At 45.3% G+C, this 15626-nt stretch overlaps 1 protein-coding gene across 1 annotated transcript in view; it reads right to left on the reverse strand.

Moving 5' to 3' along the window:
* Positions 1–5257: 5257 nt before the first annotated feature.
* INPP5D (inositol polyphosphate-5-phosphatase D) overlaps positions 5258–15626 on the reverse strand; it is an 81316-nt gene continuing 70947 nt past the window's right edge. The window contains exons 20-29 of the mRNA XM_074964052.1: positions 15320–15409; positions 15061–15174; positions 13806–13888; positions 12719–12806; positions 11866–12015; positions 10491–10584; positions 10023–10130; positions 9127–9399; positions 6900–7476; positions 5258–6443 (exon numbers count right to left, since the gene is read on the reverse strand). Coding sequence (XP_074820153.1) covers positions 6441–6443; positions 6900–7476; positions 9127–9399; positions 10023–10130; positions 10491–10584; positions 11866–12015; positions 12719–12806; positions 13806–13888; positions 15061–15174; positions 15320–15409 — 1580 coding nt within the window. The 3' untranslated portion in view covers positions 5258–6440. The remainder of the gene's footprint in view (positions 6444–6899; positions 7477–9126; positions 9400–10022; positions 10131–10490; positions 10585–11865; positions 12016–12718; positions 12807–13805; positions 13889–15060; positions 15175–15319; positions 15410–15626) is intronic.

Below are 15626 nucleotides of genomic sequence, written 5' to 3' on the forward strand. Positions count from 1 at the left end.
TACTGCAAAGAACCTCCATGCAGTACTGTTCTGGGCCAGCCACAGTGCCTGTGTTCAGAAAAGTGCAGGGACTGCTCCCTTTGTGTACCTGGGGTGCACATCACTACAGGTGGGTCATGCCTATCTACAGCAGCCTAACCTAATTTAAAAGATGTTGCCATCCACGCACTTCTCCTGTACTCCAGGCAGTTCAGGGAGGGATTATACTTCACAAAGTCATAAACCTGCCACCCCCATGTATTAGCTGAGGCATAATGCCCCCTCTAAAGGCACAATCTTATTCCAAATGACAACTGTCCCTGCATCTAATTGCTTACAATCTAATAGCCAGACAGCAAAAACTGGGTATCTAAATATGTTTTACGTGTCAAGTCAGCCTGTGGAACTTGTAGCCACAGGAGGAGGCACGCACCACAGATGACTTTTAAAAGGACTGTGTAATTGTATATTCTATAACAACACATGCAGCTGTGCAGGCTAAGGCAAGGGGGAGAATCTCATTATTTCTGGGCATAAGTTGTGCTTCACTGGCCTATAGAAGGAAAAGCATTGCAGTGTATCCTCAAACAGGTCTATTATAGGGGAGGTTTCCCCTTCCTCAGAAACTACATGCAATTGGCACTTCTGCCCCCTGCTTCCTTATGTTATCTTATCTTTCTGCCTTCCATCTAAGCTAGCACTGTATCCACCACCTTCTCCGACCCAGCCTCTCCCATTTCAACTTGAGCCTCTATCTCTTGTTCATCCTTTTGGTTTCCCTCTTTTTCGCTCTCTCTGTTGGGGACCCCTCTCACTCTTCTCCATTCTGCCAGACTGCCTCTCACTTCACTTAGGCTGCGGCTACACTGCTAGCTAGGGGTGTGAATCCCAGCTTGTGTACACATATTCGCGCTAACTCATCAAGCACAAGTATAAATAGTGCAGTTGCGGTAGCACAGATAGTGCCAGCGGTGGCACATATGTACCTACACAGTTCAGGTGGGTTTGTACTTGGCAGGGCTAAACTGTGCCTCCGCTTCCCATGCCACCGCAAATATACTGCGATTTATCTTTGCACCAGCTCTCGTTGAGTATGTCTACACAAGCTGGGACTCACTCCCACCGAGTAGTGTAGACATAATTTTAAACTCCCCTCCCTACGTTTCTTCTCCCCTTCTCTTTCCTGGCCACCTCTTCCCCCCCCATTTCCTTCCTGCTTTTGAAGCACAGCACTCATTCCCCAAATGGCTACCATCTCACATGACTTTGAATGGGTCGGTAACAACAGGCTGCCATCTTTTGATGCAGGAGATTAAATTTTACTCTGTATACGCGCAGTGTCTAGCAAGTAGAGCCCAGAGCTTGGTTAGGGTCTCCAGGTACCACTGCAGTCATCATAATCATCACCTACACATTTAGCAAAATTCCATAACTTGAATAAAATCTTGATATCTTGAAATCTAGGCTTGGCGAGCACATTTACACAGCTCTGGTGGTGTCTTCTGCAGTAAGGGGTTATTGAGAGTGGAGCCTTGACCACAGTTCTCTAAGTACACCTTTTGGTACAGCGTCAGTCAGCACCACATTAGAATCCAGCTTTAGCCATTGCTTATAGTGTGTTCTTTTGATTGCAGCAATTGAGTTTCTTTGGGCAAAACTAGCTTTTGTTCATCTTTAGTAGCTGAAATCAAATTAAGCTAAATTGAGCAGGAAATAAGCACAGCAGTAATTAAGAACAAATTCATGCACATCACATTCGAAATCAGCAGATAATTCTGCGTGGGTGAACCGACTCCTGCATTGAGTGTAACTCGCGGCTTTTGTTTTGCTGCCCTTGGGAGCTGGCGCAAAGATGAGCTGTAAATAAAATTAAAAAAACAGGATAATAGCAATGAACTGAGAGCAAAGGTTCATAGCAATTTTGTACTCAGGATTCATTTTGTGTTCTGTTTCAGCATGATGTACATGGTGGAAAAATATGGTTAATTACAGTTGGACCTAAACACTTCTTCTGCCATCCGGGGTTGGACTATACCAAAATGCCTCTGTACAGTGGGAAAGTTCTAAAATGGTTCTGTTAACACCCCTATATGAAAAAAACCTAACATAGGCAACCGAGGAAATGGATAATGAGATTTTTTCATATACCAAACAACTGGTATGAATAAGCAGCTGGTAATTGCTTACATATAGAGAAAATAACATCTTGTGCCTCTGCATCTCACACTTTCTCTACACTGGAGAAATGTGGCACGCTCAGCACCTGTTTGGAACCCGAGCACTCATGGAACATGTCCACGTCCAAAATTGCTAGCAGGAATGCAAAGGTGTTCACACCGCCATTGGGGTTGCAGATGTGAACAGCTGGCGTAATAGGATACTGACCCAGCTGCATTTCACTGCTCATTCAGCTGTGTATAGTATGCAGCAAAGCCTGTGTTCACCCTTGTACAGCTTATTAAGTATCTGACCCTGGCTGTAACAAATGTTATGCAGAACACCACTGGGAGGTAGTAGACCACATTGTAGATGGCAGTGTTACTGCAGGCTGGGAGGCCCCCTTTATCTTGCGATATAAGCCATCCAAATGTACAATCCACCATGCTGCACCTGCTGATTCTGTAGTTTGGTTTCATGACCTAGGGAAGCAGTGGCTGTGCAGATTCTTTAAGACTCACAATAGGGATGAAGACCCTTTGAATATTAATATTGAGGGGTGGTGAGCGTGGACTTCTCAGGAGCAGATAGAGGGGCAAAGAATTTTTAAAAAAAAAATTGGCATCATGCACTTTGCCTGTCCATCCTGCATAAACATCCTAGCCACAATAATCAACTAAGACTTGCACCACCACACGTGGTAGCCTCAAGTCCTTTGTCCAACATGAAGAGATTTGCAGATAGTCCTTGGTCAGCTTGGCTAGTTAGATGTCCCTGCTATTCTACATCTTGTCACACACAAATATCTGAGCCCCCAGAAAATACACCTTTTGTGCAAACATCTCAAAGTATTTTAGAAAGCGAGGTATTAACCTTGCATTGTAAAGATAAACTGAAGCCCAGAGGTTAACTGACTCGCATTAGTTCATTAGTGAATCAAGTGGCAGAGTCAAGACCAACACTTAGCATCAGGTCATCTGGGTTCTAACCAGCATGGTTAGTATGTGGACATTGTCCAGCTGCTTTTTTATAGTCCTTAAGTCTCCCTTGGTTTCTCTTTTCTTCCTAGATTCAATTCTTCCTTCTAGACATTTTTGTACAACATTACTCTTACATGAAGGGAACAATTCTGCCTTACTGTAATATTGGCAATAGCTCTTGCACCTACCAACTCTCATTCTATACTGGAGAGGTCAGGTAAGCTTGTTTTAGAGACTTCAGTCTTGGCCAAGAACCAGACTTTTAACAAATTATGGTATTCCATAATATCGCATACTGTAACTGAAAACTTGAAGCATTTCTGACAGCTGGAGCTCCATGGAAATTAGCACAGTAAGGGAATGTAGCTAATTTTGAGAACTAGAAAATAAGAGAACTGGGTAGACTAAAGTTAGGGGAATATATCTATGGGAAATCAGTTGTTTTTTCACAACTTGCTCCCTTCACTCACAATATATATAACAATTTAATGGGAAAATAACTGGGATAACAGCAGAGTGTGGCAAAAGCAGTATATTTGGCTGGGAGAGAGTAACTCAGCTTGGTCAATAGTGACCCCTCTTAGAAATGAGCAGCTTTTGTGGACCAGCTTCTGGAGTCCTATTTAGTTCAGAAGGATAGCAGGATGGAAGCAATGGAGGACATCTTCAGGGCTCTAGGCAAGATGGGGAGAGAAGACATGAAAAGAACCACCACAGTACTAAGGTTTGTGAAATTCATATCTGTTTCCTTTTTAGATGTAGGATGAGTACTTGGAAAGAGTCCCAGTTAGTTTATTGAGGCTGTGTCCTAAGAGCAGTTGACCTTGTCACAGAGATAAAAGTAGAATGGCTCCTCTTCCTGCCAGGAGCTGCTCCTCACTGGTAGTCTACCGTGCCCATATTTCTACCATCTCTCCTGTGGAGCTCTGAAGATCCATTTCCCCTTGCTTTAACACTACCTTGCTCACACACAACTATACTGCAGCTGCCATCATTCCAGCCAAGGAGGAAAAGTAGATGGGACTCCCTACAGAACCTTGCTGATGTCCCTTATCTAACTCCAGGAGCCAGTGATTAGTAGAGAGAGTTTTCTCCCTCAGGCTTGGTGCATAGCCTCACCCTGTCTTTGGTTCTTTGCTTCATTGGAGGTTTGACCTGCCATTCCAGATCCAAGAACTGAGTTGGTCCCACCCTCTTTCATCTATAGAGGCAGCATATGCAAAATTTTTCACTGGTACCAAATTCCAGCATTGAAAGTAGCCAGATGCTCTGCTGCTTGTAAGGATATCTCCACATGGAGAGACTAGTTTTACTCTATCTCGGTATTTCATTTTCTTTAATATGTGAAGTGACTTTTTTAGGCTCCAGTGTGGGGTCTCACTGGGAAAACACTGACACTGTGTACAAAGCTTTGTCTGTTGGCTCACTGCTCATTATCAATGGGTAAAAGCTTTTCGTAGAACATCTAGCAGAAGTCCCCATCCCCCCCACACACTGATGCACCTTGGTTTTCAATACGAAAATGATTTTCACTCTTCATATTAGACAATAAAATCACTGCTTCAAGCAGGGTAATTCCAAGGCAGTGCCAGGAGTTGTACAAATTCCTCAGAGTCTGAAATGGAGAAGTGAAACACTCCCTAGAGAAAAAAATGCCATGTCCATTGAATCCTCCAACAAAGTTCTAGGTTTCTACAGGGAAGACCCTGTTAAATAAACAAAGAGGAGAGTTAAAAAAATGTGTGAGTGTAGGGGAGCAGGTGCTTCACAGAAAACATACACACTGTAGAGAAATCAGTCCTGGGAAGAATTTTGTATGCATGGACCGCTCTCCCCCATCCACCTCCCCAAATCTGTGCTAGGCCTGGGCTGCTCGTGGAAAATGCAGACCTATCTTTCAGCAAGTCCCATTACCACCAATTAAGCATGAATGTAGATTGGGTTCAAGCATTTTTACCACAGTCATAAAACCTGTTCTTCAAAAAACCTGAGTCCTATGCACACAAGTACAGCTGCATTGCTACTGGAGGGAATCACCCTAATGAAGATGCTTTGTAGAGGAGAGGATAACAAATCAACAATATCAGATCTTCCAAGTAATTCCTTTCTGGCCTTCCTGGTGCATTTGATCTTTTCTGGTGTCTCAGAATAAGTGACTCTGGGCAGGGACTATTTTCATTTAGTGAGCTGTACAGCACTGAACTAATACGAAGTAAACAAGACAGGTGACAATAACTCTAAATTTTCAATAAGGGATGGCTAGAAGTGTGTCTAATTTTTATTTTTTTTAGTAATGAACAGGGAACAGTAGCAAGGATCAAGTCACAAATAGGCCCAGCATCACTGTAAACCACTGCACTTGTACTTAACATGGATATAGAAATTACAAATACGTTAACATGATTAGTTCTCAGGCAATGATCAAAAATATAATAAGGTCAGCATGAATCTAATAGGATGCTACTAAACCAACCAGCCAAATGTCCTTCAAAGTAGAGTGACTCCCATGAAAACAAAAATAAAATGGCTGGAATGACTGATTTCCCCTCAGGTCTACATTTATAGACCAGACGTGGGCACAATCTGCCACTCCCATTCCTGCGTGTAGTTCTGCCCTTTCACTCTTGGGATGTTTTTGTGAAGGAGGAACACCACTAGTTGCTAAAAACAAGAGCTGCAGTGCCAGGGAACAAATCCCCATAATCTCTATGGATGCCTGTATCTGGTGGATGCCTGTACACAGCTTGGGGTTCCCACAAGAGACAAGGCTGAAACCCTATACGGTGTGACACTCTTCAACGTCCATTGTTCAAACTCTTTCCCAGCCTCCCCTGACTCCTTGCTCCATTGGGGTGACCTGTCTGGGAGCTGTACCGCTTTCAAGATGCTTCCTTTGGAGTAACTATCACTCAGGATTGGGATTTTGGAACTTGAGATAAATGTTTTAGTTTGTTTGTGCAGGGGGCTCTTTCCATCCACCCAACCCATGTCTTTGTCCATATGTCCTTCCTGTTCTCCAAAAGAGTACTAAGGTATTTAACTCCTTGCCTCCTAGATTAAGTACCAAAGTGACACTGCAGAAGGCTAACTGGGAACCTTGTCCTCTTGCATTTGTCATTGTTGTCCTGTCTCTTCTTCATCTGAACAAGTTGTGCTAAATTTCTCAGCTAGAAGACTTTTATAATGATAAAGAGAGAGACACTCTCAAAAATAAAACGCCTCAGTCCTTTCAACACCAGACCAGAGGATAGTAATGTGAACGAAGTGGTAATCTTGTTTCTTCCCTTTAGGGTTCCTCTCAGGATGCCATCTACCATGTTGCAGTCACTGTGGAGACAAGAAAAGACACCAGTCCCTCAGCTTATCTACTGCTGTCTCTATATACTGGATAATTTACCAGAGACATGAGCAGACATAGCTCATAGGGCAAAACTCAAAGGGTGGTCCAATTAAAGAAACGTACTTAGATGGAACTTTATTTATTTTTTCAAGTGGAAGCTTGATGTATTTCTGGACAACAGCACTGCCTAGATTGGTAAGTATTTTCAACTGATCAGTACCTTGACCCCTTTTTTATTAACCTGGCAAAGCAAAATTACCCTTGAACTATACACAGTCCAAGTTTTGATCTTCTGGAGTAAAGCAATTTGAGTTAGGTGAGCACTAAAGCATCTGAAATTTTTGCCCAGCATACCTGGTTCAAACAGTGTGAAAGTAATTACAGTGTCACGTGAAACTAATACACCTTCTCCTCCATCCCCCCAACTCCCACAAGCAACATACCGGTGTGGCTGTCCTACCAACTGGCCCCTCTTCGGTTCGATGCTTTCCCTGATGAGGGAGCTCTGAACTCTCCCGGTAGTCTCGGCCCTTGGTAGTCTGCATGTCTAGTACTGCCCGGCTCTTTGTAGGAAGAGGTGGTTTGCTGAACTGTCCCTGACTGCTTGGACCTACTTCAGACCTTGAGGGCTTGACTGGTTTTTTCAGTGGTGCTGGGTTTTCTAAGGAGGCAGTGGGCTTCTGCTTGCCCTGAGCCTTTTCACTTATAGTCTTTTCCTCAGATTGGCTGGAGCAGGTGTAGGACCGGAATCTGGGTGTGGGGGTCAGGAAAGGAGGGGATGGCTGCTTGTTGGAAGACTTGCTGCTGTCGGCATCTTGCGGCTTAGTGAGAAGGGAGCCATGATTCGGAATAACTGGGTGCTCCTTTCGCAAGACTGCGGTGTAGTCCTGTTCCTTCTTGGATGCCACCTTCCCCTTAGAGCTCATGGCACCGTACAGTGGGTTGTCAAACATCTCGGGCTTCTGCTGAACTTCCTCTTGAAGCAAAGGCTCCGCCACACTTTTTCCCATGTCAGCTGGCCTACAACCGTCAAGGCAATATGAAAATGACAGGTGTAATTAGGAGTGGTCAGTGAGGGACTTAAAGAAGGGAGAGTGAATAGAAAAGTGACCATGAGAGAATGACGCTGGCTGTGCAGAGGGAAAAAGGAGGTGCAAGGAGATAACAGAATACCAGTCAAACCAATGGGGACAGAACAGAATGGTGCAGATTTTTTGCTTTGTATAAGCTTTATTGATAGGAGAGCTGAGGATGGGTAGGCATGGTGCTGGGCAGGCATGGTGCTGGGTAAACTCCCCCCAGAGCTCAGTCCTGACAAAACTTAGTTTCTTTTTAAACAGAGATTAGCAACGGAGCCCAGTTGTGCCAAGTGCTGTGATGGTTTTGAGAAGAGCACCAATGTGACTGAATTAATAGATCTCTTCACTTATGGCGGAGGGGATTGGAATGGAGGTCTCTAGAATGTTAGCATAAGAACTCCCACCACACCAATGTCACAGTTAGGCCATTACAACCAATCTCCTCTTTCTACCCATGCCAGGTGGTTCAGGGGAAGGAATAAAGCATCCCTCGAAGCACCCAGCTGCACAGTATCTAAGAACTGTGTATTGCAGGGGTGAGAGGGTTACTTTGTGTTCAGTGGAGCCTGCAACCCCTTGAATTAAAACTAACGGAAACCTCACACCTGACTGAGAGTTGCTGTAGAACGTGATCAGTGAGGTTCTGTGGGTGCTGCACTGGTGAGGCTTTCACCAGGTGATCACATGACAGCTTGAACACTCAAAGGGCAACTCTGCTCTTATTGGACAGAGTGGAATGGGGGGATGAATGACACATGTTCAAGGGAGATTGCGAATGAGCTCCATTCCTCACACCGGATACCTTTCTTGAACAGTGTGAAGTGGCATTCTGTGCGGGGCAGCAGAGCGTTGGAGAAAGGCAAGGGAAGAAGCAGTAAGGAGAGTACCATGGAAGAGGGGGCCAGTGCTTGGGATGGAGGCTCCTGTTAACTCCATTTTTGTAGAGTGGCAAAGGGGTTTACTAGGGAACTGCATTCCAGTCTCAGATAAAAACCCAACACAATGGCTCCATTAGAAGAAATGGAATGAGGACGAGGGTTACATGGGTGCAGTGTAACCTAATCACCAAGAAGCTTGGCAAACAAGGAATATATATGATGGATGGATTTAAATTCTGCATCAAGGCTGGTGATTACTCTGACACCTCGGCACTAAATTCTGAAACAAACTAGAATTGGCTGAGCTGCACAGAAGTGCAGCCGAAAGCATGGCATGCAAACACGAGGGTGCACTCCTTCTGCCAGATGGGAGGGGGCTATCCTACACTCTCCCCTTCACTTCTGGGTGGCTAGGGGGAGTTCGCCACCCTTTCTTTCCCCTCTCCGCACAATCGAGGCTGGGAAGGAATTACCCATGGAGCTTTGACTCTGGGCTGTAGCACAGGCCTGAGGAGTTGTTGTACTAGTTTCCCTTAGCATGTGCAGGGCCAGCACCCATCTCACTCAACTTCTCTTTCTGCCTCTAGAGGTCAAGGGGCAATGGAGTAACTCACTGCACCTCCAACCCACCACACAGATAACAAAACCGTGACTGTGCTGGGGTGGGGAATGGGGGAGACCAGCAGAGCACCAGTGCCAGGGCAAAGACTCACACATGCTCTTGACTCCTGGGGCCAGAACTTCGGTTTGTTGTAGGCTGAATGGATGGTTTTGGAGACAGGGGGGACTGGGAGGAAGGCGTGGAGGTAGACTCCCTCTGTCCCATCACAGGGGTGTTCTCTTTAGGCTGCTGGTCATAGGTCCAGAAGGCAGGTGGCTGGTCTGATGAAGGGCTCTGCTTAAGCTGGCCGGGTGCAGAGAATTGCTGAGAGAAAGCGACCACCCCCATATAGTTGGGATTGCTGATGTCTGTGGGGGTGGAGCTGCTGAAAAAAGGGAATGATCAGAGGAAAATACACAGTTCCCTTCCCAAAGTTCTCATGAACATACAGCTACTAAGGAAAGAGCCTAATGCCCATTGACTGGGACCATTTTTTTTTTAGGAGGAGAAGATAATGTGGGAGTCTTGTTGGCTGCTCCCTCCCCAGGACCTCTACAGAGGGGGCTGTCAGGTCAGGGTCATCACTCAGCCCTCAACTCACCCCCCAATAGGCTCCTGTGGTGTGAAATAGTCCATGCACTGCTCTGTAGCTGCTTACAGGGTCCAGAAGCCTTTGGAAGGGCTTCTGGGCCCTGTAGTTCAGCTGGCGGCTGCAACAGCGATATACAAAGTAAGGAGCAGATCATAATGCTGCATAGCAGGGTGCAAGCTAGTGCCGTGCTACTGCATTCAGAGCACAGAAATCTGGCCTATCTCTATGGACTGGGAGGAGAAGTCCTAGTCCTAACTGCCTAGACAGAAGATGGGTCCTGTGAAATGTATAAACTGAAGCAGTATGACCCCCTTCCTTGGAGTCAATCTGAAGCGTCCGGTGACTCGCTGGGAAAGGCTGGCAGTCTGAGTTCAGCTCCCACGCCCAAGCCGGCAGAGTTAAAGTAGCGAGGTTACCGTAACATGTCATCCTTGCCCTGTGCGTCTGGAGGAGAGGAAGCGTTTCCCCGAAAGCGAGCAACAGCTGCTGCTTCTTTAGCCATCAGGTGAGTAGATTTTGATTTTCTGTTGGGAGGAAAGGGCCCTTTTTAGGACAGGGACAGAACCACAGCCTAATGAATCCACTGTCTGTCATTTACTGCCTTGTCAGTTTATCCCTGGTTCCACTCTCCTGTGCACAGAAGCCTACCATCATCCCATTCATTTACTTGGAAAGGCAAGGGGGGAGATCGTGACTCTGTAGCTGTTACCAGCAAAACCGAGAAGACTGGTAGTTGTAAGGGGGACACAGAAGCAGCTATCCAGCTCCTACCAGATCTGTTTTGTAATACACTCACAACCTCCAGCGAGAGCCACTCCTGCACTCAGCTCTGAACTGCAGGCAGTCCGCTTCTGGGGGGTCTGAATTATCTGTTGGCTCTTTACCTGATAGATTGCTCCCACTCTTTGGTGAGATCCAGGCTGCTGATACCCTTTGGTTTCTGCCCAGCAGTCTCATCCCGTTCAATCTTCACAAAGTCTGGAGGCAAAGAAGAGGCATGAAAGAGCACTTGAGTGGGTCATAGCCTCAGCTTACGACTTCAAATCTTAGGGCTCTGAGCTATGCTGTATTAATGCCTGTATCTAGCTAGATGTCTTAGCCTCTCAGAATGTCAATGCATAGACAGGACAAGGAAGGAAGGAGGTCTTCCAAAAGGAAGCTGTGCTGTCTTATCCAGTCAGGATCAGATGGCCAGGACATACATCTTCTTAGATTTTAAATAGTGCAGCTATTATTACTGTAATGCCATTAATGGACATCGTGCTTTACTGACAAGTAGAAGACAAAGGTGCCTGCCCCAAAACACTTGCAACCAAAAGCCCTGATCCTAGACACACTTATGCATCTGCATAATTTTACGCACAGTGATAATTCCAGTGAATTTAGCAGGACTCCTGATGTGTAAAATGAAGCATGTGTACACCTGTGTCCTACCTCGGAGGGGTGCTGGGAGAATTAAACAATGTTTGTAAAGGGCTTTCAAACTGTAAAATCCTACAGCAGCAGGCGTTTGAGGATGATGGTTGAGCCTTTGTGGCTGCTGCTGCCTACTTCGTTATTACGGTTTCGAAGCATGAGCCTGCATGTTAGTTTCTCCTGAGCAGAGAGCAATGGGAATTCATTCCTAGGAATGGAATTTAATATATTTCTATCCTCTTTAGAGACTGCAGTAGCCACATTCTGGGCATGGCAGGCGTCCAGTTGTGCTGCAATACAGACATTCAAAGTGCAGTTTTTATTACTAATGAAAGTACATGGTAACTTTTGTGGTCTGAAGCGTGCTGCTGTGGGGTGAAGAGAACAATACCTAGAAAAGGAGGTTAATTTTCCTTTAGCTGAGCAGCTGCAGTTTGAGAGTCCTTAGTGCCCTTTCCCATGTACCCGCAGGTGTCTGGACCAGAAGCAAATCTGCCTCCCTGTTATGTAGCCATCACATGCGGAAAAGCAGTAATATAATTCAACAAAGTCTGCATTAGTGCAAGACAGGTAGAGGGCTCCCTCAGTCTGTTAATTCACATGCAGAAGGAAGAGGAGGACCTGACTGTGACGGCTGTGTTTTTCTGGAATTGCTCAAGTACAGTCCCTAGGAAGAGATTGATCATCTTTGGATCCCAAGGGCCACCACTGAAAGCTATTGGCTGTTATGAACTAAAAAATGCTGCTAAAATAAGCTTCAGTTCTTTAACAGGAATCAGATCAGGCCCTTCTGGATAAGATCACAGTAATCTAGAGTGAGCCCTCCAAGGGCCAGGCTCTTACCATACAGTTTTTCTCTCTGCTTTCCTTGCGATGTCTGTAACTTGATTTCACCTTGGAAGACCCCTGTTCTCTCACCATGGTGCGTTAGCACAGTATGGAAGGGGACTAGCGATTCTGTAGCTTCTATTCTCAGGGCAATGCAGCCCTCACCTAGAAGATAGGGAGGAAGCCTGGAGCTGAGAAATGACTAGCATCGTCTCTCTCTGTCACTTCAGTCATCTATTATCTCTGTACAAACAGAACAAAGGGACCTTCAAACGTGACTGGAAAGAGAATCTCTGCTTTAAATCATAATATGGATTGTGTGATATCTGCAAACTCAGGGGGGTAAGGAGCATTCACTTCCCTTTCTCAGGCACTCGATAAGGATTTGTACAGGACACTTCAGACACCATTAATGACTTTGGCTCTCTGAGCTTCCATTATTGTTCAGAACAGTTTGTGACCCTCGTCTGAACTAAGTGGAAAAAGCCCTGGAAAAAGTGGTCTCTTATCCATCAGATACGGAGTATGCAAGTGAAGCAGTATTTGCTAGTCCTGGATAAAACCAGTATGACAGAGAATGAGCTCAGCTCTTATCCCAGCGGGGCACATTTCCTTTAAATCCCTGTCATTTTCAGGCTGATCCAGTTTGCACAGATGATGTCTATAGTGCTGAGTCTTTTAATCCTCATTAGCACAGAATGTTGCACACGGCCTGCGTGTCATATGTATTAAGCTCTACATCAGAATACAGCGCACCGTAACGCCTCCAGGCTGTAATAATTACTGCCATTCTCTCCCACTCTTCCGGTGATTTGGAACAATCTAAGGAGAGCTTGACTCATACCCTGCGTTAGAACTAGGCACTTACCATACGATTCATCACTGTCTGAAGACTTAATGCTAATCAGGATGTGCTGGTCCAGCAGGTACTCCGGGTCTGAAATAATCGGAGTCAGCTGCAAGGACAAGCCCACAGGGGTCAATACAGTGGAGAGGAAAGCACACAGAAATAAAGTTCGCCCTTTGTACCTGGGCCCAGACTGAGCAAGGCTCAACCAGACAGGGCCCTAAGGATTCCTGCCAATTTAATGCACAACCCAGCCCTCTTCAATGATGTTTGAAGATGTAAGATTGAACACAAGCCATTTCTAAAGTACCCCCTTCCTAATCCCAGGGGGGAGGCTGCACATCAGACATTTATACCCAGCACCACTGCAGTACTTCCTTTTGACTGAAAATCCCCAGGCGGAAGTGATTCGGAGCCTAATTTCAATCTGCTCCACAGTATGTGGCTATCGCTCTGTTCACTTACTTTAAGATCATGGGGGTTGCCCTCCAAGGCCCTGCAGAGCATTCCCCAAACTACCTGGCCAGGCCAGTCTTTCTGAACCCAGCAGTTCTCCTCTTGGATTATCCACAAGGGTAATTCAAGGCTCAGTCTTGCCCAGCCGAAAAGTGCCACTGCTGCAGCTTCTCCAGCCCCTGCCAGTGCAAGGAGCAGAAGAACAGCGACTAGCCCAAAAACTGAATTTGGGTCTCTGACAATAGCACAGAATACTAGTGCTCGCCCTTTGATGGTCCTTTTGACACAGGCTTGCCCTCTGGTTTAGAAACAGGCACATATTTTCTACCATATGCACCTTATTTTTTTTAAGAGGCCATTTCCTTCCTGCGTTGGTAAGAGTTCCACACTGGAAGAGTGGCGCATTTAACCTGTGCTGAACAAAGCACTTTCCCAATCCGAATGCCTGGGCCTTTTTCAAGGATACCAACAACCACCATGGACTAGCAGGACAAAGGAAACATGGAAACTGGTGATCTTCCTGCTGCTTTCCAAAACGGAGCCTAGCCCTTGAAACCAATTTTTATATGAACAAAAGGTTTGGTTGCTGTTTATCAAACATGCAGACAGAGGATTTCTCTGAAATGGGTGTGAAAAAATATTTTCCACTTACCTTAGGAAGGGCCTCAATGAACTTCACCACCAGTTCCCCTTCATTCCCATCCTCATTTTCCCCTTCCTGGCTTTTCACAAAGCCTGCAAAGAGTGATGCAAAAGGAGATCATTGGCCAGGCAAGAAAGAGACCCCCCCCCCACAGCAAGAACTCAGTAGCAAAGATGCCTTCAGATGCTGGATCCCAAAAGGACCTGCTCTGATTTTTCCTCTTTGGACACAAGATTTTGAAAGCTCTGGGTTGCTTGAGGGCTGGACCTTGAGGGAATGCTTCCCTAGTAAATTTTCAAATGACCTTACTGTGTAATCGTTAAGTGATTTTATTTTACAGTCAAACTTGGCATTAAAAGACTCAGTACAGGCATGGACAGGAAGGTAGGAACATGACAGCTCTTCCCACACCACTCAAGATAGCACACTTTTGAAATTCTAATTTAAGCCTGGTAATACACTGTTTCCATAGAAATTTATGCAAATTTTGATGCAGCCAAAAAATAATCTTTTCTGGAACTGTCTTTGACACAGCTCTCTGACATGAGGATAATGTGATGAAGCATACAGCAGAGGCATGCTGTCCCACTTACAGGACTGGCCCTGTGACGGGGAATAGCGTAACAAACACAGCATGGGCGTGTGGTCTCACATTACATACACAGCTGAGACTACAACCTTGTAGCTGTGGAATACAGGATACAATTTTCAGCACTGAAATGCAGAACTATTCACAGAATCATCTCAGTGGAGTTCCTTTCACTTTCATTTGATCATCCCATTTATTCTGTTGAAACCATAGGAACCAATTAATTAATTAATTAATTTTTTTACTGAGAGTAGCACAAATATTAGTCCCTTTATTCTGAAAGCATACAATTACTTACGGCAGCATGATTGGAAATGTAATCAATGGAGTGTTCGCTAAGCAAAGATTTTCCTATCTGACAAGCGAGAACACCAAAGTTCTCTCGTTAAGAGAGATGAGCAGATTTCCAAATAAGACTGAAGAAAGAGAACAAGGAAGATCCTTGTCGATAACACATTATTACAGCTATATGGCTGCATTGCTCAGATTTTGTCAGTAACAATATAGAGCAACATACAAATCACAACATACCCGTAACATCCCCCGCCCCCTCTCTGCAGTCACGCTAATAACCTACACGGCCCATTTATTTTGATCAAAGTGAGAGGAAGGGAGCTGATCAAAATAAGCAGAGAACGTTGTAAGGAACAGAGGAGGAGACAAGGAGATCATTACTTTCTAAGCAGCTGGAGTGGAACTCAATGTAGAATTTGGTCTGGGACTTGGTCTTCAGAGTGGCACAGCAGCGCAGGAATTCTATCTGCCCCTGGGACTCTGTGTACTTGGAATCTAGAAAAGAGAAGGACGCCCATTCAGTTCCAAAAGAACACTAACGATTTCAACAAGACTCTCTCGGAGCCACGTTTCTTGTTCAATGTATGCAACACATTTATATGAATCTACATATTTCTTGCATGCCCCCACCCTTACTAACCATTCTTTGAAACAAACTGTGAGGTGACCCCAACTTCAAATGTAGCAAAGACAGGGCTGTGGTCACTGGTCATGATGTCACTGGTGCAGCCTGCCAACGAGAGGGGAAAGGCAGTTAATGCCACGGGTTTCTGTTCTGACCCAAAGAGATGACTGTAGTATAATCGTCATTCAGTAGCTTGCCAGAAAAACATAATTGTGTCACGGTTGTAACTGTCTCTTCTAATCTATGGTATTTCTAAGTCTCCTCATCTTGGAATCTAGGCACCAAACACAGTTATGCAAACCAGTGGTGTGCAAACTGGGGG

The sequence above is a fragment of the Natator depressus genome, chromosome 9 (assembly GCF_965152275.1).
Source record: "Natator depressus isolate rNatDep1 chromosome 9, rNatDep2.hap1, whole genome shotgun sequence".
NCBI classification, from domain to species: Eukaryota; Metazoa; Chordata; order Testudines; family Cheloniidae; genus Natator; species Natator depressus.